The 23,405-nt window shown below is 41.8% G+C and overlaps 1 protein-coding gene across 3 annotated transcripts in view; it reads right to left on the bottom strand.

Moving 5' to 3' along the window:
* The window catches only part of BRAF (B-Raf proto-oncogene, serine/threonine kinase), an 85,452-nt gene extending 68,527 nt beyond the window's left edge, over window positions 1-16,925 (bottom strand). For 2 of the 3 annotated variants that reach the window (XM_014937357.1, XM_014937358.1), the window contains exons 1-2: window positions 16,717-16,923; window positions 1,845-1,946 (exon numbers count right to left, since the gene is read on the bottom strand). In XM_014937357.1, the coding sequence (XP_014792843.1) occupies window positions 1,845-1,946; window positions 16,717-16,851 (237 nt within the window). In that variant the 5' untranslated portion in view covers window positions 16,852-16,923. Of the gene's footprint in view, window positions 1-1,844; window positions 1,947-16,716 lie in introns of all 3 variants that reach the window. The other variant, XM_014937356.1, reaches the window with a different exon arrangement.
* Window positions 16,926-23,405: the final 6,480 nt, after the last annotated feature.

The raw sequence follows: 23,405 nt of genomic DNA, 5'->3' as shown, positions 1-23,405 counted from the left end.
ATGATCATCCAAAAGGAAAGTTCCCCTCCTATTTCACCCCATTTTCTAGGTTTTTGGCTCACAGCTGCAAGCTCTTTCTCTTCCCTAACCTTAACCACAGCTTTGGGGCTTGCTAGACTTCATCATGACTAAGTTCTGTCTACTAACTGGATGGCAAACTGATGCAACAAAGCCAGAATACTTTCCTTCCAAGTTAGTGACTGGAAATGTCTTAGCCCTTACCAGTACTGCAAGTACCTGAACAAAGGTAGTGGAGGAACCACTCAGCAAACAGCAAGAAAAAGCAAGGCTTTTCATTTCAAGGATGGTGGGCTCTTTTCATATGACTTGCTCTCTCATGGGATAACTCAACTGAAAAAGCAGAATTCCTGTCACTCTCATCTTTCTCCCAATGGCTTCCTGCTCCCTAGTCAGCACCAGCACTACTTGTCACGAGACTGACTTCATGACCCAGCAGAGGAACACCCTGCTCAGTCTTCCAGGGCTTCTCTACCACATTGATGACCCAGAGTTGCAGTTTCATCTCAGCAGCACATGGAACCATCGAACTACTTCAAGCTCCAACTATTTCAGACTTACCATACTCTTTACACTAGTGTAATAATTTCCTAGTACACATTCATGTAAATGCCCTCGTCCCTACCAATGAAGAATTGGAGAATAATCTAAAAGCTTCCAGAGCAGGGATCTGCTTTAATTTAGATACAAGCAAGTGAAAAATGGCTATAATGAACTACAGATTTCACTGCTTGAAAACTAGACTTAGAAAAGATTAAGCTCATTATTATCACTACATGAGACGCAATCTGATGAAACCAACACACACGTGGTAATATTAAATCCAGACATATGAAACGAACCGGTTCATGTGAAAACAGAGGTGTGTTTATATACCACTGAGTGGTTAAAACAGTGATTAGCACTCACTCAATACTCCCATTTCACATTAGCAATAAGTAAAGCAACGACAGAGGGCCTCATTTGACCTTAACTGTTAAGGACATTATGTCAACATTTGTATAATCAAGCTAGTGCCCTGCTCTGACATATTAAGATAAAAGCTAGAGGTACCTCAAATAATGAGATCTTTATTTTTAATTATCCAGTGCCTTTAGGCAGCAATCACAATTTAAAAGACTACAAAAGAAGTCTAGTTGACCTCTAGTTATTTCAATACTTGAGATAACCAAGAATAGGGCAGGGTTTGGAGCAAGTGAAAACCATTCAATGCCTAATAGATGTAACTTAGGCATGCAGTCCTTATTTATGTTCTTAATGGTCCTATGTCAATGCAACTTTATGAATCTGGAGTGATGAAAGACTAGAGAAATTTAATTTGTAATTAGTTTACAAATTAAAGCCAGCTTAAAAATATTACACCATCCTACAATTTTATGTATTACTTCAAGAAGTTCCCTTCTACTAATAGCATTTTTCGGATGCTACATGATTATTTGCCAAAGTGAAAAAAAAAAGTTAACTGCTTTAAAGGGAATCTTAGTCTTGTAAGATGTTTTCATGTGTACATGTATATATTTGCTTTTAACAACACAGCATGCCTTTTTCTGTTATACACACACACAATCTCCCTCCCCCCCATTCCCAAAAAAGCTATAACCGCACCAACATAATTACTAGACTATGCCACTGATCTTCCCCTACTAATGCATACCAGGAATCCCATCCAGTTCCTTTCTATCTCCAGGGAAACAGTTAAGTTTTTAATACACAAGGAGAATGTTCTCTTTTACTACAGGTATTTTCAGTTTTAACATAAGATGCTTCATATAAGATTAAGATAACACACCATTAATCTAACCACATTCATTTGAATGTAAACTTACCTCTAAATATATCGATGGTGGGTTATGCTCTCCTCCAAATTTGTCTAGCAGTGCCTCTATATGTTCTTGTGTTAATTTAATCATCTGTTTGATATTCCACACCTAAAACAGAAAATTAAAAATTTTTATAATCAAAAGAAGCCTAGAGAATTTGTCCTAAACCTAACAAATTGCATTTTCTTGATACCTAATAACAGAAGTCCATAATAAAAGTATTTCAATTATCAGCAAAAGAGTGCACAAAGCTATCCCATTCATCTCCTGTCAGTAAGACACAACTTGCTTCTGAGATAAACAGAAAAATTCAATTTGGTTTTAAAATTCAAGAACCATCGAATAAACAACTTTTAAGAATGGTTTAGCTGTCATGTTTATCAGAACCATATTGAGTATTTCCTTGCAAGACTTCGCAACCCAATTTCTACAGTACTACAAAGTTGAGTGAAAGAGTTTTTCCATCAAACCTTAAGTAACCTGTGTAAACAACATTCACAAAACCTAGACCTAGTCTTCTATTTGCATGGTGCTTCCTGATGTTCAGGGGGAACCTCCTGTGTTTCAATCTGTACCCATCGCCTCTGGGTCCTGTCACTGTGCACAACTCAAGACAGCCTGGCTCCGTCTACCTTTCACTGACCCTTAATCATCTTTGTGGCCCTTCACCGGACTGTCCCCAGTACGGCCACGTCTCTCGTTTTCTGGGGAGCCCAGAACTGGACACAGCACTCCAGGTATGGCCTCGCCAGTGCTCAGTAAGATGAACCTCTGTCAGAGGAGTTTCCAAATACTTTTTTTGAAGATTGATAACAAATAACTTCCTTGCTCATATGTTATTTTCTATTTTGTGCCATAACCACAATCTTGCTTCTCTCTTCTCTTACAGTAAAGATATAGAATAACAAATATAACTGAGCAACGGCAATATGCACAACGGAAGCGTGTTATTTAGGAGATGTTGGCAAGAGAATCAAAGAACCTCTCACAAGGGCAGCAATCTTCCTGCTAAGTTAATATCATGACAAGAGCAAAAACTGACTAATGAAGAAAATGAAAAATTTTGAAACTTGCTGCCAGGGTATGGCAAAAAATGTCTTCACTCGCAGAAGCTAAAGTCTAGTGGAAGACAACATTGCTCAGAGGAGCTGGAAATGGTGCCCTGAATTACCTACTATACATCTGTGCACTAAACCAAGAGCCTTTCCCCAAGTGAATCTTACAGGCAAACTTTATATGGATTGCTATCATCTTCGAAAGGCCATTCATACAGTCAGAAGTATGCTGAAGGCAGAAGGAAATTTATCAAAGTCAACCATAGCAACAAATCATTACTTGTTGCTCACAGAAATTGAAAACCTATTTTGCGTGCCATATTCATCAAAAGCCTTCTGACAAGCTGAAAAAACTTCCACAAATCTAGTATTGACTAGCAGATTCTATCCCTAATCGAGTAGGCACAAGAACACATATGCCATGGCAAATTTCCAAACTTCACAATTTCCCTTCAAGTGGCAAATTCTACTTACGTTTTACTTAAAAAAAACCCTTACCTTCTGGCTTCCCATAGTAGTGAATATGCTTATGCACAGGTTTTTGTGGTCCAGAGCATCCCTACACTAGATAGCTCCTTGAGAATCGACCCCTGTGCAAGTGTATTGCATCCTACTATGCAGGATCTCCAACTACTCAATTCAATTGAAGGAACGCAAGCCTTTTCCTAACCGGAATTAAGAACAAGTGCTCTGTGCAAGTGACCTCATGTGACTCAAAAATAGCTGTTTTTGCACACCACAGTACTCACAGCTTCTACCTTACAAAAAAAACCCCAACCAACCCATACTTGTTGCACTTACACAGCCAGCAGAGCCAGCACCTTCAGCCTTTCTTTTCTCCTCTCAAACTCGGTTGTTCCAATAAGTTCCCTCAGCTAAATTCGCACCGCGTGTGCTAGCCCAGCCTTCTAGACTTTGAGTCAAGACACATTCCCACCATCTCTGTGGAAAAACACTTGGCTCTTAAGAATTGCATCTCTTGAATTTAGTAGCACTCACAGACGTATGAGTTTCTTGGAAATAAGACCTAAGAGTACAGAAAATTGACTCGGATTTCAGTAAGCATCTCATTCCCCATAAACACGCACATTCCAGGACAGCAGCAAAGAACCACCTAACAACAAAGGCAGTGAAAACATTAAATACGGAATCCTTTTAGCAATCAGTTCTGGACCAAAAATCTTGTGCCTAGACAACAGAATAAACCCAAGTTTTTCCAAGCTAAACGCATACACACTGATATTATACCTTCCTTGAGATCCCACAGTAATCCCTTTATTCACGCTTTCTCTAGAAGCAAAAGGAGACTGCAGAAGACTGCTGGTCATCAAGAAAGAACAGACTTATTTTCTGTTACTCTTTTGGGCACTCCAGTACACTTATGAAACTCCACACCTATAGGAAACCATAAAACCACAATTGCCAAGTATCTTGAAGAAATACAAAAATCAATGCCAGCCTACGAGACAGTTGCTAGAAAGCTTAATGTACTCTGAAGAAAATCTGCAATATACCTTGTACCGTCCACATGCAAGTCCAGTCCCTTCCCAAAGGAAACAGCACAGTTATTTGAGTCACACTGTTTCACTGTAGTTCCACGAAAAAGTAATGAATCCTTTGAAGAGCTTCAATAACCTTATCACTTTTCCAAAAAAAGTCTCAAATAAATTTTTCTGTCTTATCCGGTAGCATTAGGTTAAGAGATCTCACAAGAGATTAGATTTGATTCTCCTTTTAGTGCTGCTGACACAGGGAAGCTGACGCAGGCTAACATGGACACAGGCAGCCAGAAGACTGGAAATATTCCAGATATACTGGAATATATCAACTTGTATCTGCCTATTGTGGATAATTGTGCATTAATTTTGCAAGTAAGCACTCCCTTGCAATGTAATAAAGACGATGACCTATTTCAAGCCAGAGGCAAGTCAGATATGGTAGAAGCCTAAATCCATTCTATTCAGGGAAGACTATGGTTCCCCAAATGTGAAGCTATAAGCCACAAAGTTATTTCTGCATCCTTTGCTGTGCCTGAGACAGCACAACACAAACTATCTTTTATACTTTTTGCACCTGCCATCAGTACTCAAGTCTTGCTGCACAACCCACCTCTAAGGCCTATGATTCACATTTGGTAGAAGACACCCGAGAGTTCAAATCTGTACTGTAAAGGAAAAAAAAAAAAAAACCATTATTTGTGCAGGCACATTATGTCCTGCACTTGGATTATCAGACTTGGTGATGATGGAGAATACTTTGATAGAACCAACTAGGTAATTAAAAAAATAAACAAATAATTAAGCATTTGATTTGGAAACAGTTTTATAAGGAGGACAAAATCATCAATACGTATCCAATACTATTCTAATCAGTCCCTTCAGGCTTCTTTCTTACAGAATCAATTCAATTGCTTGATCCACTGAGCTAGGATCCACATTGTCAGAAAATACTTTAGAAAGCCGTCATATGTGAGGTTGTTCTTAGCTGGACTAATGTCTTAAGTAACTTGAAAGTGAAGTATTAGAGTGAAAGAGAGGCGAGAGAACATAAGAATGGGGTTAATAACTCAGAACCCCACCTCAGCGTCTGCACATCAAGATGCAGAGTTTGCATTTTCCCAGTTTCTTTGCTGAAAAATCACTGTTACCTCTTCCTCACATTTTGATATCTTTTCCTAAGATACTTTCCCTCCTTATCAACCTTGATTGGTACTAGTCCTCTTCTTGCCTCTTAAAAAGTTTCCTTTGCATTTTCTGCTGTCATCCACTGGAACATGCAGATAGAGCGGGAAGGATAGCCCTTTCCTTCTTCCTAGACTTCAGGCTCTAGCTCTTCTCCATCTCTCAGTGGAAGCTTCTCTCAACTGGCACATCCACTGTGCGAATTTTTGCATTTTTCCTACTCTCTGCTGGCTCTTCACATTTACAACATTTTCAAGAGTGCAGTTAACTTGTTTTTTGTTAAACAAGTATGAATAGAAAATATCAGCTGAAAAATTTTATTGACTTGAAAACCAACTTGCAATGGGTTTCAAGTAAGAGTTCATACAAGTGACATGAATGTCAACATGGAGGCTGCCTTTCCAAGTTTATCTTCCCCAACTTTTTATTAATGTTGGTGAACCATCTTTATCACAGCTCCTTTTCAATGTCTGACATACAAACGCAGTGTGTTTTCATTGTTGGCTAGCTAAACAGTTCAGAATGAGTCTGGTAAAATTTACAATCACAGATTAGTAAATGAGATATAGACAACAATACCTACAGAAGTTACTGCAGCAAAGAGAAAAGCAATCTGGTATCTCTTTTTCCACAAAAGTCTACGAATGTATCTTTCTAGACTGATGAAGAAAGGCCTTGAGGAAGACGTATAACAGTAGGTTCAAGACGGAAAATCATCAAGAAGAGGTACAACATTTTTTGTACCATCCTGTCTGATGACTAGGATCATAACTAGGTCAGCTAATACAGTAATGTGATCAGCAGGCAGCTGCTGTAAGCACAGCAGTTAGTCAAACATTAAAAAGGCTTCAAGATGAAAACTATTTTCCATTACACAGGTGAATTTTAGGAAGGAAAGGCCACTTCTTAATCCCCCATAACCAGCAACACAAGTTTTCAACTATGTTCCGTTGTGACACTGTTCCTGTTAAGGAAAAAAAAAAAAACAGAAAACCAACCAAAAAAACCCACCACCAAAAGAAATCACCCAATAACTCCCTCCCCACTCCAAAAAAAAAATGTAGGAAACATCTGACCAAGTTAACACTCAAGTATCAGAGTATCATCTTTGAGGAGTTAGCAGCACAAACTGTATTACAAAAACTCAGTGGCAGACTAACTCTGCGATTCTAAAACCAACACATTCAATAAAAATCTTGCTTTCTTTACCAGAGGACTTCCAGCACATGACATCTTGGTATTACTTAGTTTTTACTTAAAATTCTTGCACTTTCATTTATTTGCAAACCATCAGTTGCAACTGAGACTAATCCATGTCTTTTTGCTTTAATTCTAAACACAAATTGATTTGCCCATCATTCAGCCCTTGTCTTAAAGCAGAATAAATAGCCTTTTGGTCTGTTGGGCTTTTGCCTCTTAAGTTGCCTCCTCTTTAACAAAAGGAATTCCGACTTCAAACGTTCCTTACTTATAAGTGTTTAAAAATATTTTTTAAAATACAATGACAAATTGTAAAGGATAAAGCTCAATAAAGTCTGCCCTTGTAACATAACCAAGCAGTTTCTCTATAGGAATAAAGTCACCAAAAGTCTTAGGTAGTGGTTGCTCTGCAGCTTACACCAACCATCGTATTGTCCTTGGCTATTTACCCCTGCTCCCTTCCTTACTTTTTCTCCAGAACTTGAACCTTTGGCTGAACAATTCCAGCATGCTAAACGAGCACAAACTTGCTCTCTTTGTCAAGGTTAGTTTTCTGCCAGCCTCCTGTGCTGGAACAGCTTGGTAAAGGACCCAGTGACCACCTGAGCCAGTGCAAGAAGCCACCTTTCCTCTCTACGGCCCACAGTTTGATGGATTCAGACTACCATGAAGCTGCAGCCTTCCTGTTCAAGTTTCAGTTCTCTTTCATTCCCCCACTTTTTCCATCACCTGCCATCTTTGCTGCTTGCTTCTAAGGAGAATTTGCCCCCCAGCACTATAAAAGGAACGTTAACAAGTGTTTTCTACCACAGTAGAACAGCATAGTGTGAAAAATAAGAGGTGTCTGTATCCTCCATTTAAATCATTAACCACCAGTTGCACGGCTTTCTTTGATCTAACTAAATCTTTAATTCCACATTCCTTGAGGCTTTTGTGTTGTATTACTTCTAGTCTCTCATTCACTTTGGTACTAATTCAGTAGTCATGAGGATCACGCACAGATCAAGGTCTTGTACAATTCACTGTATTTACATTTATGAATTCAGCAACTTGTCTCCAGACTGTCACAGGTTTTAAAAAAAAAAAAAGAAGAAAAAAAAATCTATCCAGATTTCCCAATTTATTTTTACTCTAGAGAGGTAACTACCACAGACTCTCAACATGTTAAATCCATACAGCATTGAAATTTTAAAAAATACTATCATGCATACACCAGACCATTTCTCTGCACACCTTAAGCTGAAGGCATTTCTCTGCACACCTTAAGCTGAAGACAAGTCATATTTGTAAAGGAAAGAAAGCGGCCAACCAGCTAATTACAATAATTGCCTATAAGAAGCAAATGCTAGTTGAGCAGAGCTCTCACAGAGCTTGGGTCACATTAATTAAAATGACAAAACAAATAAACTCAGTCTCTGCTGAACTACAGAACTTATTCTGCTCTCTCCTTGCCAGAACACACAATTAGACTATCCAGAAAAGATAGTCAGCACCTATTTAAAAGTTCACGTTACCAATCCATAAAATAATTTGTTAGACACTTTGCAACATTCCACCACTAAACTACTACTACACTGTGCATGTGTTTTCTACCAACCAGGTAGAAAATGTAATAGACAGATGGAACTGCTAGCCAAATATAAATATATTTTGTTTGTTCAAAAATATCTGTGATCCAATGAAGTAATTAAGGTATCCTATTTTTACCAAAAACAGGTCTCAAAAACTGAAACAAAGCAAATGTACTTGGTTTGGGTTTTTTCTTTTTTCTTTTTAATTGTATAACACAAGTAATTTGCTCCAAATCACAGAAAGCAGCCACAAATAGAAACTGCCACAGAAACCACATTCTTCTAAGTGGCATTTTGTGTTCTACTCAGCAGATCATGCTGCCTTAGTAACCCTAGTACCAACATGAAAAATGAAATAATTTAAAAGGCAGAATTGGCTCCTTGCCACCCATTGTAGAGTTAAAAGAGTTTAAAAAACAACAACAACAACAAAAAAACCAAACAAAAAACAAAAAAAACCCAAACCAAGATACAACAGCTACCATGAAAGGATGTTGAAAACAACCATCTAGTTTAGAAAACTTTAAAAAGAAATGTAAACTTTGAAAAAGGTATTTTCATTTGACTCAGTCAAACTTCAGCTGATTAAACTGGAGAACTATTTAGTACATAAAACCTTCTGCACGACTTATAACCTATAACTACTGTATCAAGAGACTGGAAAAAGTTACATCCATTTTCTATGACGTACATAAGCTTAAAAACATCACAAGAGACTTTATTAGCACTTACAAATTGTAGCAAAATTACAAAAATGCTTACAGAAATCCTTTCTGAAAGCTACCTCAGATGATGCTAGACTCATCTTTAAATCTATGTTACTTACAACTAATTAGAGAGAATGTTTGACCTATTAATATTTAATGAATAAATTTACAAAACCAGTTCAAAGATGGAAGCACCATCCAGTTTCAAACACCTAGACATTACTAACTTCTTTAAATCATAATGATGCATTTTATTTCATGTTGCTTTTCTAGTGCTCTTCAAACACCATTAGTGAATAACTAGTACTACAGAGATTAAAAAAAAAAAAACTACAGACACACTATTAGGACTTCAGAAATGTGCACCCTCAAAACAATCCCCTTATCTGAAATAAAGTTTAAAAAAAAAAAATTAGAAGTTAGCAAGTCTGTGCTCCAAGTGACAGAAAATGTTGACTGAACACAACGTAACCCCAATTGAAAAGTATTTACTACTTATCTGTGCACCTTACAACAGCTTTACTAATGACTATACTGTTTAAGGGGACTCACTAGGTAACATGTATTATATTAGGAGCTGGTATCCCCCTTTTTGTGGTAAAAAAATATAAATCCTAGCTGCTTAGTTACACACCACATTTTTAAACAGTACGTATATTTTGCCATCAACAACTTTACCTGCTTGCCTCCTAGAAGTAAGATTTTAAAGAAAGTTGATACCCTTTATGTAGCAATTGAATTGCCTCTCCATACTATATTTTGTGCAGGTATACTGGGAGAACCCACAAAAATATTTCACTTGATCGGAATTTTATAAAACTAAAAGCTTCCTTCGGTGCCCAAACACACTCCTATGATCTCCTGAATTCTATATCAACAGTGTGGAGGATTCATTTGATACTGAGCTCTACCTGCACTGCAGAACAAGCTCCATTCTGATAAGAGCACAGATTCTGGTTCTGTTTTCTGATCTTTAACGTTCACGTTGTCTGGGGAGCGTTCTGGTGGGACAATAACTGGCAGCACCCCTCCCTGAGAACTCCTGCCTGAACTGACAGCACCTTCGGACAATGGGAATGGTTAAAAATTATACCTTTGTCTGTTTCACCCATTATTTTTTTTTGTGCAAGGGTGAAACAAAAAATGTTTCATTTTTAATGAAAGGAACTCATAAAATGTAATCAAAAACAGAATAAAGAAAGGCACTGCTGCTGCCATGCAAAAGCTAAAAAGGTGGAGCAACAAGCCAGATACTTGCAGCAAGGGGTTTAAACAGGAAAAAAAAAATGAAGAAAAGGCATGTAATTCTGCATCAAGCAGCCTCGTTTAACTTCAGCAGTGGCCACAGAAGAGGAAATCAGTTGCATAAATACGTATTTCACCGTTTTGGAAAGAAGCTGTGCGCAGGAGGGAAGATTAAGAGCATTCCATTGCACGCCCAAAAAGTTCAAGAGCAACTGGAATAAAAAAGCTGAAGCAAAGAAGCACGCATATTGCATACCGGCTTCTGTACCCTGCACTAGCTATGAGAAAGTAGCTGTGTTCACACACACCGATGTGTGAACCGTTGAAAAATTACAAAAACCATCTCACACCTCAAAAACCTAAATACTGTACCTAGAACTCTCCCGTGGTTAAAGCTGTTAGAAAATTATACTCAGTGTAGGAGAAGCTCATAGAAGACTTGCATGGCCCTGGCGCACTGGCAAAAAAAATGGCACATAATCATATTTCTGTGCAAAGTATGCTAGGAAGCAATCCTGAGATACCAAGTCAGATTGTTACAACGGAGCGTGGGAAAAGCTCAAGACCATAAAGATCTAACATGTCAGGATCTAAAACCTGGCAAGTCCAGCTAAGGAAGTTTCAGCTGACCAAGACTTCTCATTCAAATATGAAAAATATAAAAAAAGGAGGATGGAGCCAGACTTTTTTCGATGGTTCCCAGTGACAGGAAGAGGGGCAATGGGCACAAGCTGGAACATGGGAAGTTCCACTCAAATATAAGAAAAAACATCTTTACGGTGGGGGTGGCAGAGCCCTGGAACAGGCTGCCCAGGGAGGGTGTGGAGTCCCCTTCTCTGGAGATCTTCAACACCCGCCTGGATGCCATCCTGAATAATTTGCTCTGGGCAACCCTGCTTTAGCAGGGGAGTTGGACTAGATGATCTCTAGAGGTCCCTTCCAACTCTGACAATTCTGTGATTCTGTGAAATGAAGGCCAGTGCAGTTCCAAAAGAGAGGAGCAGGACCCTCGTACTACCACTACTCCCCCTATCCCATTCTTTTTGTCTCCTACCTCGCAAGAGTTTTGGAGCCCTTTGGGTGCCATGTTGAGGAGACCCAGTTCACTAAGCTTGGAAGAAACTAAACCAGCAAAAGTGATGCTGATTTTCTTCCGTGTTATTGAATTGAATCAACTTGGGAAAGGACCTACGTGGTACTGAAGGGGCACAAGGGAGCTGAGTGACCCAACACAGGCACAGGCAACAGCCAAACCTCCCCTCTGGGTGGCAGAACATCACTTGATGGACTTGAGTGTAACTGCAGTGACAGGGATCAGCATCAGTACTCAGGGACTACAGTTACGATGGAGCATTTCTACTATAATAGTAGTAGTAATATATGTCACACACCCCTTCTAAAGTGACTTGTTCAAGTTGAAAAGAAAACCTTCCATAAAACTTACACTTGGTCAAAAAAGCATCTCCAAAAACCCCCTTAAACCTGAAGTAGCTTCTAGGTACAAGTGGACTGTAAGAAATAAATCATTTCACAATCATTTGAAACTTTTTGCTTCCTTTGGAAGTACAAAGAAAATTATGTTTCCTTCCAATTGAAATTCCCTCCAGAATATTTCATGCAGTCAAATTTTCTACAGAAATAATAACTAATAAAACCGTACTAGAGATTTGTTACAAAATTACAAAACAAAGTGAAATGTTGGAGCTTGAAGGAAATCTGGGTGGTTTTTTTTTAGTTTGTTTAAAAAAAAAAAAAGCTACCATCAAAAGATTGCTCCATATTAAAAAACAAAATCCAAATCTCATTTGGTCTACAGTATTTTTAACTGCATGCAACAAAAGAATTGCCTTTCCTGGCTAAACAAGTGTCAAGAAGGATATAATTAGAACAGCTTTAAAAATAAGAGGTCTTTGAGTTTAACAACTACAACAAAATACAAATGGGAATAGCATTAGTGGCTTAAGTAACCACATAAATTAACAAAAAACTCAGTACCAAACATTTCGTATCCAACCAGTTCACGGACATTCACAGAGACAAGAAAAAACAAGCCTCCAGAGACAAAAATTTTTCATAAGAAGCTACTAATCTATTAAGCAAGTTTTGTGTAATCAAATAAGCTACGACAGGACAGAGGTGTTAATCCTATTGTCTTTGGGGAAAAACATCATAAACAGAAATTTCTTTCGTATCACCACTAAACTCAAGTATTCCAAGGTTGTGTTCTAATGTTCAAACTACCTTGCCACAAATACATCATAAAAAGCCAAAGGAAAGAAACAGACAAGAGGTTATCAAAGTCATTGCCTTTTCCACACCTTGATCAACTCTCCTCCATCACTCCTGACACAGGTTTGCCTGTGGAGGTGAACAAATCTACTAATGGACATTTTATAAATAAGTTAAGAAAGTTTATTTTCATGGTTCACTATACCTAGTCATAAAGAAAAAGGTCTAAATGCAATGTGAAACCATCTCCTCTGCTATCATTTAAGCTCACTTCTTCTGGCAGTAATTGCTACAAGCCTGGAGAACAAGTTATTTGCATTCTTCTTTGCATCAGATTTGACAGTTTCCATTTCTTTTTTAAACAACTTCAGGGTTTTTTTTCAGTCTTTCCTCAAAGCTCTGACCTTCTAGACTTCAGATCACTGTAATTATTTTTCTCTAGATTCTCCTCAGCTAGACCATGTATTTCTTGAAGCTGTGACCCCAAGTCAGACATAGTATTTGGCTAAGGCCTTTCCCCTGCTGTGCAAAACAAAAGAATTACTTCAGTTATCTTTTGAGATACTTCATATCCAGCTAATATTCTGCAGGAGTGTATCTTGCAGCTAAAGCTTCACTTGTCCTCACAATTAAATAGGATGTCATTCACAGACTATAAAGTTAGCTCAATCACTGAACACAAATGCAATGAAACATAATTGAGACTCAACATAAAACAAATTCCCAAAACTACAAATGCAACAAAGTTAAAAAACTGTTATCTTGTTTCAACTTTCCAAATAAGTAGCATGTTTAATTATAAACTTCACAGAGAAATAGAAACTTAAAAGGAAAGTTATGCTAATTCTCAGCACCATAGGTTCCCTAAATGTTACTGCAACAATAACAACCCCATTTTTTCTTGGTGCACCTACAGTGCTTTATGAGAACCCACCACTTACTTCATATTATAAGGTTAGAGGCGCTTTTTCATTCTGTGCATTTTATTCTTCTTCTTAAATCTGTTTTATAAGACTATAGTTTCTAAATGTATAAAAAATATTCATGCAGGATAAATTCCAGCATTGCCTCCTAGAAAACGATCGACCATCCAACAGCTCAGGCCCACACTTCACAACCCTTCAAAGTCTTTTTTTCATCTTCCAAAGAGCAGTTCAGGGCACAAAACTCCGAGTACAGAAAATCCCACTTGAATTATTTAATATTGGTGTAAATAATCTCTAGCAACAAGAACAGAGCCTTTCCTCCCAGCTGTCACACACTCCTTACTATATCAACAACCCTGTAATGCTCTGAAAACCTTCCATCCAAACAATTTCTTGTCCCGAGAATTCATCCCTGGGGTAGAAGCCAACCTACACGCCTCCAAACACCAGCACTCATCCTGGACCTCCCAACACCAGCAACTGAAGGGTGAGCGGAAGAGGAACATTTCTGCTAAATTCATTTGCCCCTACCCTTTCCAAATCCTTATGCCTCCAAGTATCTATTTCCTAAACGTACTATATGAGTGCATGTGCAACTCCTCTTACTAATCTTGAATTGTAATATGGAAAAAAAAAGCTTTAGCTTATGTAACGACTTCATTATTAGAAGAAGATTTTTCATATCAGCAGTTAGGCTACCGAGGCAACTTCTGAAGAAGTAAATTCGGTATTTAATTAAAAACTGGCCACGAACTGAACATTATGGCTTAAACTTGTTTTTCAAAACCCTAACCCTCAACCACATAAGCAGCACGGATGTAGTCGTAACCAGCAGCACTCAATGACAATCTTGATACAGAATCCTTCTTTACCAAAGGGCTCCATGTTTAAGACTACTTCAAGAGCTGTCAGAGATTTTGCTTCTCCACCCCTCTTTTAAAACTAGAAACTGAGTATAGACCTGAAGGCTTTCCTTTTGAAAATTGGGACAGCTCTTCCCGAAAGATTATAGGGATCTAAAACCTTTCCAGGTTCTCCTTCCTCAAAATAAGTCAGGTTACGCTCCTTTGTGGGCTTCCACAGCAAGGTTACTCTTCAAGCTTAGATTTACCCTGTCTTGAAGGAACGAAACAAAACACTGAGGCACGTACTTACATTAGAGCCATGAGTCACTTAGAAGCACTTCAGTATTTTTCTAACTTATGTCACTTTGACTTTGCTTTATGCTTTACGTTAGTTTCTTGTATTAGGGATAGTTTCCGTTTTATCTGTATCAGCAATTTTTTGGTCTTGAGCTTTATTAAAAGTACACATTTAGATGAGGTAATAGGCACACTTATGTAGTAAACAAAATGTAATTAGAACTACGTAACTAAAGAACAAAACCACATCAGAAAACAAAGTTGCTAGCACCAGCTCTGCCTTAGACCCGCGTGTTTCAGTATTTCCAATGTATAAAACATTTCCTTTTAAATAATACAAAAATACCCCTACACACTTCCTAACCGTGAATATATGCACCCATATTCGTGACTTCCCAACCTCTCTGTTTGGCAGACACCAGACTGCTTCTCTCCCTCTTGTCATACAGAGATGCAAGATATTTGGAGCAGGGGGAAAAAAGCTACGCTACACAGTTTAGCATTTGGAGTCAGACCTAATGACTGACACAGGCTAAAACATTTTTGAAGTTCAAGTGACTTACAGCAGTTTCCCAAACAACCCCTTGGTATGGAAACTGATTTTTTAAAAAGTCTTGCCTCCTGACAGTGCTTTCCCCTCTCCCCTCTCTTGCACTGCAGTTTATCTACCCAACTCAACTGTATTGATATTACTGTTTCTAGGACCACAATATAAACCAGTTATTGAAATGAGCCACAGAGATCTGGGGTTTTATGGCAGAAATAACTGAGAAATTCAGTTCTGCGTACAGTTGTGCCAGCTCAATTGGGGTGATAAAAATCAGCGAGAAGCTTTTTAACTTCATTTTGCTGCTGAAAGGAAACATTTATCAAACCCCACTCTTTAGGTATTTAGGTTTCTCAACCAGTTGAGAGTTTCTCCTTACTCAGGAAAGTTGAGACTAGACTTGCATTACTCAAAGCACTTAATCGTCCTGCTGGCTAGGTGTTAAATACATGCATACTGCTGAGTTTTGCCTCCTTCAGCAAGTAAGCCAGTAGCTTCTTAAGATGAGCAAATCAATCTCACCTCTCACTAGCATCAATAGGCCAAAACGCCTTCCCTGTTTCTCCTTTCCAGCCACATACCTGGCACGAGCTCTAGTACTCATCAAACTTTTCAACTCAGTAATTCCACTATAATCCGCTATGCTATTGAAAAACGAAATGGATAAAAAGATAGCCTTTTTCTGGTGAGTTGGGAGTCAAACTGGACCCTTCCATGAGCTGATGATCCAAGCTGATGATTTTCCCTGCTGGAGGCTCTCCCCCCAGGAGCAGCAAGGAGCCATTACCTGGTGGGCTTGGCACCTCCTGGGGCAACAAGAGGTCCTGTACCAACTACACACATGCTCAGGAAAGCTGAGCTGAAATAATCTTCAGCAACCAACGCTCCGAACGAGGCAGCAGAGCTTCTGGCATCTGTATTTACCTCCAGAACAGACTCGATGCATGGCATCTGCGGCAATTCCTTCTGACTCTGATGCCTACAGCACGCGAAAAGCCGCAAAACACCTCCTGTTGTTACCGCACGTTCTATCCCACCTTCTGCAAACGTTTGGGAAGCGTTTAGCGACTGGCTTTAACCCCAGCAAAACAGGTAGTGCCGCTCTGTGGGATCGGGAAGTTAAGTAACATGCCCCCAAAACACAGGAAGTGTGGAAGGGAGACACCGACCAGAGGCCCGACACCCCCCCCCCCTCCCACCCCTCCCCGCCGGGCCCACACCCACACAGGGAACCGTACCCCAAACCCCGCTTTTAAAAGCATATTTCAGGTGTTTCAAAAACCCCCGCAGGGAGAAGCCGATTATAAAACCCCTGCCCGGGCGCAGCCGCCCGGTCCCAGCACGCCTGACAGCCGCTGGGCTCCTCCGAAACCAGCCCCCCGACCCGACATCCCTCTCCCCGGCCGGGGGAAGCCCCGGCCCCCGCGGGCGCAGCCCCGCAGGGCAGCACGGCCCGCCCGGGAGGCCGGGGCCTCCCCGCAGCGGGGATCCCCGCCGCCGCCCCGGCCGGGCCCGCCGGCAGTCCCCGGGAGTGGGATGGGCGGCGGGTGGTCGCCGCCGTGAGTGTGGCCTCACCTCCTCCGGGATGGCCGGGTCGCCGCTGCCCGCAGCGTAGCAGGCGCCGAGAGCGGGCGGCGGCGGCTCGGGCTCCATGTCCCCGTTGAAGAGCGAGGCCCCCTCCGCGCTGCTGCCGCTGCTCAGCGCCGCCATCTTGGATCGGAGCGCCGGGGCGAGGGCGGGGGAGGGGGGAGCCGCGTCCCCGCCGCCGGGACGCCCCCAGCCGCGACCCGTAGTGGGAAGGGGGAGGGGGGGGCGGGTTGAGCGCAGATGCCGGCCAGCTCCCAGCGGCCCGCGCCACCGGCACGTCACGCCCGGGCCGTGACGTCACCCAGAATCGCCGCACGCCGGCCACTGCGCATGAGCGGCCCGACGTCACCGGGAAACACCCTGGCGTCACGGCGCGACCACCCCGGTCGCCCGGGGAACTCGACAGCGGGGCTTCGGCCACTCCCCCTCGACCGCGCCCCCCCCCCCGACGCCGACGCAGCGCCCCCTAGCGGGCGGCGGAGGGCGCTTCCCCCCGCGGGAGCGGTCCCCAGCACAGAGACACAGAATGATGTGGGGCTGGAAGGGACCTCTGGAGATCATCTGGTCCAACCCCCCTGCCAGAGCAGGTCCACCCAGAGCAGGTTGCACAGGAACGTGTCCAGGAGGCTTTTGAATATCTCCAGAGAAGAAGACACTACCACCTCTCTGGGCAGCCTGTTCCAGTGCTCTGCCACCCTCAAAGTAAAGAAGTTCCTCCTCATGTTTAGGTGGAACTTCTTATATTCAAGTCTGTTCCCCTTTTCCTCTTGTCCTATCCCTGGGCACCACTGAAAAAAGACCGGCCCCGTCCTCCTGACACCCACCCTTTAAGTATTTATAAACATTGATCAGATCTCCCCTCAGCCTTCTCTTCTCTAGACTAAAAAGACCCAAGTCTCTCATCCTCTCATAAGAGAGATGCTCCAGGCCCCTCATCATCCTTGTAGCCCTCTGCTCTACCCTCTCCAGCAGTTGCCTGTCCTTCTTGAACTGAGGAGCCCAGAACTGGACACAGTACTTCAGATGGGGCCTCACCAGGGCAGAGTAGAGGGGCAATCCAGGTCCTGGTGCTTGTCCCCCATCCTTGCCTGCTGGGAGCTGGTGGCAGCGGAGCGGGGAGGTCAAACACCAAAATGCTGGGGGTTCTGCGGCAGGGTGCCAGCACTGCCCGGCCCCAGGGTGCTGCCGTGTGGTGGTGGCGGTGACAGCATGGGGAGCCCCACAAACAGCAGGTGGAACAAAGCTGAGGTGCCAGCAGGATTCAGATGAGGAACAAACGGGATCTGCGGTCCTTGACCCGCTGGAAAGCAGCTCTGCAGAGAGGGACCTTGGAGTCCTGGTGGGCAACAAGTTGACCAGGAGCCAGCAGTGTGCCCTTGCGGCCAAGAAGGCCAGTGGTCTCCTGGGGTGCATTAAAAGAAGCCTGGCCAAGAGGTCAAAGGAGGTCACCCTCGCCCTCTACTCTGCCCTGGTGAGGCCACATCTGGAGTACTGTGTCCAGTTCTGGGCCCCCCAGTTCAAGAGGGACAGGGAACTGCTGGAGAGAGTCCAGCGGAGGGCTCCAGAGATGATGAAGGGAATGGAGCACCTCTCTTACAGGGAGAGGCTGAGAGACCTGGGTCTGTTTTGCCTGGAGAAGACTGAGAGGAGATCTCATCAATGCTTATGAATATCTAAAGGCCGAGCATCAAGACGATGGGGCCAGACTTTTCAGTGGTGCCCAGTCACAGGACAAGAGACAACAGACACAAACTGGAACACAGGAAATTCCATCTCAACAGGAGGGAAAACTTCTTTACTTGAAGGTGCCAGAGCACTGGAACAGTCTGCCCAGAGAGGCTGTGGAGTCTCTTTCTCTGGAGATATTCAAAACTCGCCTGGATGCATTCCTGTCCAACCTGCCCTGGGTGAACCTGCTCTGGCAGGGGGGTTGGACTAGATGATCTCCAGAGGTCCCTTCCAGCCTCTACCACTCTGTGATTCTTCCATACCACGTGAGCGAATCGTGTGCTGGGACAGGAATGTGGTGAGAGTGGTGACCAGGCAGGGGAGGACAGAGACTGCCAGACCCTCAGCCAGTGTGACATCGTTTGACAAAAAATATTGTTGTGACTTGGTGGTAAATCTTTATAAATATGTACCGTGCAACAATGACAGAGATACTTCCAAAAGTCACATTTTCATCTTGAATTGCTGCCCCTACTCTAGTTATAGCTAAAAGAATTGAATTGATAAAACATCCTTATTTTTTCAATTGATCACATTTAGGCCTTAAGCTGCCACAATCTGGTGCTTTATTTACATACAGGGCTTCAAGCGAGGGAAGGGTCTGGTCATGAGCTCAGCAGACATCAGGACCCCTTCCTTCTCCTTGGTAACACCTATCTCTTATCCTCTGGCCAGCTTTGTCCAATCTGGAGGTCTGAGACCAGATGCCAGTTTCTGAAGATTGAAAGGCTGAGAGAGCAAGGACTCTTTAGCCAGGAGAAGAGAAGGCTGAGGGGAGACCTTACAGATGTCTAAAGGGTGGGTTGAAGGAGGATGGAGCCGGACTCTCTTTAGTGGTTTCCAGCGATAGGACAAGGGGCAACGGGCACAAGCTGGAACATGGGAAGTTCCACTCAAATATGAGGAAGAACTTCTTTACGGTGAGGGTGACAGAGCCCTGGAACAGGCTGCCCAGGGAGGGTGTGGAGTCCCCTTCTCTGAAGATCTTTAAGACCCAACTAGATGGAGTCCTGAGTAATGTGCTCTGGGCAACCCTGCTTTAGCAGGGGAGTTGGACTAGATGATCTCTAGAGGTCCCTTCTAGCTCTGACAATTCCGTGATTTTGTGAATACGAGCGTCTGTCCTGTCTGCATGACAGGATGTGCATGGCTTATCTGGCTCACTAGGGAAAAAAGGTGGACTCACAGAGCAGGAGCTGCAGTGGGCTTTGGTCCTCTGGTGTGAAGAGAGGAACTGGGGTGGAAGGTAGGGTTGCATTGGGAAACGCTGCTCCCTCTGGCTCAGAAATGAGGAGGAGCTGCCCCCGCAAAGCCTGCTGCCCCCCTCATGTCCCCAATGCCCACCATCTTTCCTCAACATGTCGGAGTGCTCTTGTTTAAAGTAAAAAAATTGACTTGTGTCATATCCCTGTGTGTCGCACCCATGGAATTGCCGCTTACACACGTAAAACATTCAATAAATCCAGTGTTTTAAGTTGCTTTCTTGCTGAAAAGCTCTTTATGATGAAAACCAAATCGGTAACAGTATTTTAATGTGTTGCAAAGAAAAGCTAACATACCAGAAGAGCAGCAGGATTCTGGAGAAGGTGAAGGCTGTTCTATCACATCCTGGTATATTTTACGGTAGTCAATTAAAATACTAAGCTGAAACACGCAAATGCAAACATCCTTATCTTTACCTTGAATTGTGAATACGTCACTGTACAACCTCTTAATGTAATAATCCTGATGATAGATTTGAGGTTTATATTTCACCTTTCACACTGGGGCTGTTGGTGTGTAAAAATGTTTCACGTGCAGTTCAATACTGGCAGTGCTGTAACTGGTAAATAAACGCAACACTAATTTAGTGCACGGACACAGCAAAAAACCACGATGGCATCAGGAATAACTCACCCCAGGGTATGGAAGGAAGGAACTTTGGCCATTCATTTAGCTGAGGGTCTTCCCTGTAGAGAGCTACACAGTGTTAAACATCTCTTGAACACTCATGAGAAATAGGCAAAATAATATAGCTAATATTTAAATGTATTTTAATTGATTATCTGACAGGCTATGCTTTTCTGAGGAGCCTAGGTTTTCCTATGACTGGTGGCCTGCAGCGCAGTCAACAAAAAGGCTCTACAGATGTGTAAGAATCAAATGTACAAACTAAGCAGCTCACCGAGTTTAGAAATTTCTCTCTAATAGCCACATTAATGAAGAGGATAATTATCAGCAATTCCTGCTATGCGATGGGAATGCGTAATGGCAGTGAAAAGTGCACACAGACTCTGGAAAATGACACACACGCTGAGGACTAATAGCTGGGACAAATTTCTCTGGTGTTTGAAGGAAAAGGCAGTACAGGTAACATGAGATGGCTCTCCCAGCACACAGCCAGTTGATGTTAATGGAAAAGCCAACAGAGTAATATAGGTTAATTAACAGAGTAAGTCCATTTGTTTCAGTGATATTTATACCAAGGGATAATTTAGTCTCAAGGTACAGAACATAGTCAGAGCCCCTGTTTATTCCCCAAGCCATTTATGTCCAGGGCATAACTAGCAGTGGAATTAGTAGGTTACCACCACTCTGTAACTTGTAATGCCTTTCCCAACGTGTTCAGTAATCTTGCATGCCTTTGCTCCTGAGCTTCTGATTTTTTCAGGTGGTTTGCATTCACATAAAATATGTTTGCTAGGCTTTGTTACTATGTTTGATGTACCACCTGAAGGGTTGCAATTCTAAACCCTAAGATTGACAACTATGACAAAAACTGGAAACACAGCAGGCTTACCACCCAAAATACATTAAATAGGCTGTACACTGTTTTGTAGTGGGGTTTTTTTGGTGTTTTGCTTTTTTTTTTTGTTTTTTCTTTTTTTAAATAAGGAACAGAATACTATTTTAAAAGATACTTGTGTAGGAAGGAGACAGAAATGTACTATCTATGCTATACTTTCCTTTTGTCTGGAGGGAATCCACACCTAGTGATAAATGGAATTTCCTGCTCCTTTACATGGTAGCATCTTTGGTCTCTCTACTTAATCTATCGTGACGGAAGAGAAATTATTATTAACCGTAACTATTCCTAGGTGATATGGGATCCTATCTACTAAGAACTGATATCATCAACATCTTTTACAGAGACTAGCTTTCATTATCAACACTGGGCAAAGTCAAACTTATAACCCAGATGTGAAGGGTTGGTTTCTGCTATCAAATCTGTAGGTGACTCGGGGCACTGGCTGGTTGATTCCTACAATGCAGCACAGCCAGTTTATCTGGTATTGCAGCAGGTAATGCATACTTGTAAATAAAAAACCTGCCACCTCCCATCAAACTCGTAGTTATGCACGGGGGTTTGAGCCTCCTCAGATTTTTTTCTACTTTAATTCAGATTAGAAAAAAAGTCCGGCTGTTAAAAGGCAAAGACTCTTCAGCTAGATTGGCCATCACCAGAATATCTGTCTGATCTAACCAACACCTGAACTTCCAGAGAACAATGTTTTAATGGGTCAGTAAAAAATAATTGTACGGCTGCCTGACAGCAGCTGTCTCATTGTGAGCATTTGAACACGTTTACCCTTTCCCAAATAAAAAATAAATTAATGAGATGCTCTAAAATGAGAATGTCTAGAGAAGATAGTAGATAAAACCAAATATTGGTCTCCTTTGTGATATTCTTTCAATAGAAGACAGTATCTCAAAAAACTCCCAGCCTTCTAGTTTCTTAATCAAAAAAATTATATCATTTGCATATTGGTATGGCAATAGAAACTGATCTTTTAAAGTGGTGTGACAATTCAACACATCTTAAACTCTGGGTGTCTAAAGTGACCTTAAAATTTGTCCAAATTCCCAAAAACTTCTTAGCCTTTTCACACACTGAGAAGACAATATTTGTCCCGCATGCTCTAGGTAGGTTGGTTAGGTAATATTCAGGTGGTGATTTGACTTTGGCAGCTGAACAATCTCATCTATATTTTTTTTCAGTTCATGGAAACTTCATAGCTCTTTGCCTTTGAGTTAAATACATGAGCAGAAGTGATGAGGTTGACTGAAGAGTAGGAAAAAAAAGGAGCTAGGGGTAAAAGAAAATGTGAATCCACTAGGCTCTTAACTCGGTTTTCATTCTACCATTAAAAGCAATGTTGATCTAATGAGCTTTCTTTTATCTATAAATAATAACATATTCTGATTTTCTTGTATGATAATGGAAATGGTTATGTAGCTTTCATTTGAGTCAAATGTAATTTATTTTAGAGTCATTATTTATAAAACTGTTGCTCTTTTCTCCTGAAGCCACAGCCCAGACCTTCAAAAAGTTAAAAGCAAAATATTTTCCCTTGGAGGCAGCATGTGGGAGGCAGGGAGCAGGAAAGGTGATGGGACTGAGACATAGGACTTTGTGTATATATCCCTTCCATACCCTGCACGTTGTTTAGCATTGCAAAACTAACATGCTAACCTGTTTCCTTCCTTGTCTCAGTAGCGACTTCATGGTCCAGCAACGCACGTGCTGCATCGCAGGGCTCTGCCTCTCTCTCTGCTGGCTTCTTGCCTTCACTCACGTACCAGGATGAGAAGCTGAAAAAACTACACATTTTATTGAATAGTAGCATAAATACTGACAGACATGGCATATAAGGAACCATCAAGAGAAAGCATGAGCCCTGGAACCATTATTAAGAGAACCGAAGTAGTGAACAGTGGAAAAGGAGAAGGAAGGATGGGACAAAAGATTAGATGAAGAGAGAAAATAAAAGAAGTAGCCAGTGGAAGAGAAGATGCAGCTCTCCTAGGAAATGAGAAGCAGAAGAAAGTAGTAAAGTACAAAGGATTAAGGAGCACTGATTTTCTTGCCTGATGTACTTTACTGAAACTAGGACCAAATCTCCCATTTGAGAGGATTAGCGAAGACCCTCCTGTTCCCTCAGCATCCTTCGTCATTGCTTTAACGCGTT

Source organism: Calidris pugnax, unplaced genomic scaffold (assembly GCF_001431845.1).
Source record: "Calidris pugnax isolate Ruff unplaced genomic scaffold, ASM143184v1 scaffold1, whole genome shotgun sequence".
Classification (NCBI taxonomy): domain Eukaryota; kingdom Metazoa; phylum Chordata; class Aves; order Charadriiformes; family Scolopacidae; genus Calidris; species Calidris pugnax.
Note: the sequence above shows the minus strand (reverse complement) of the source record. Positions and strands in the feature narration are given on the sequence as shown.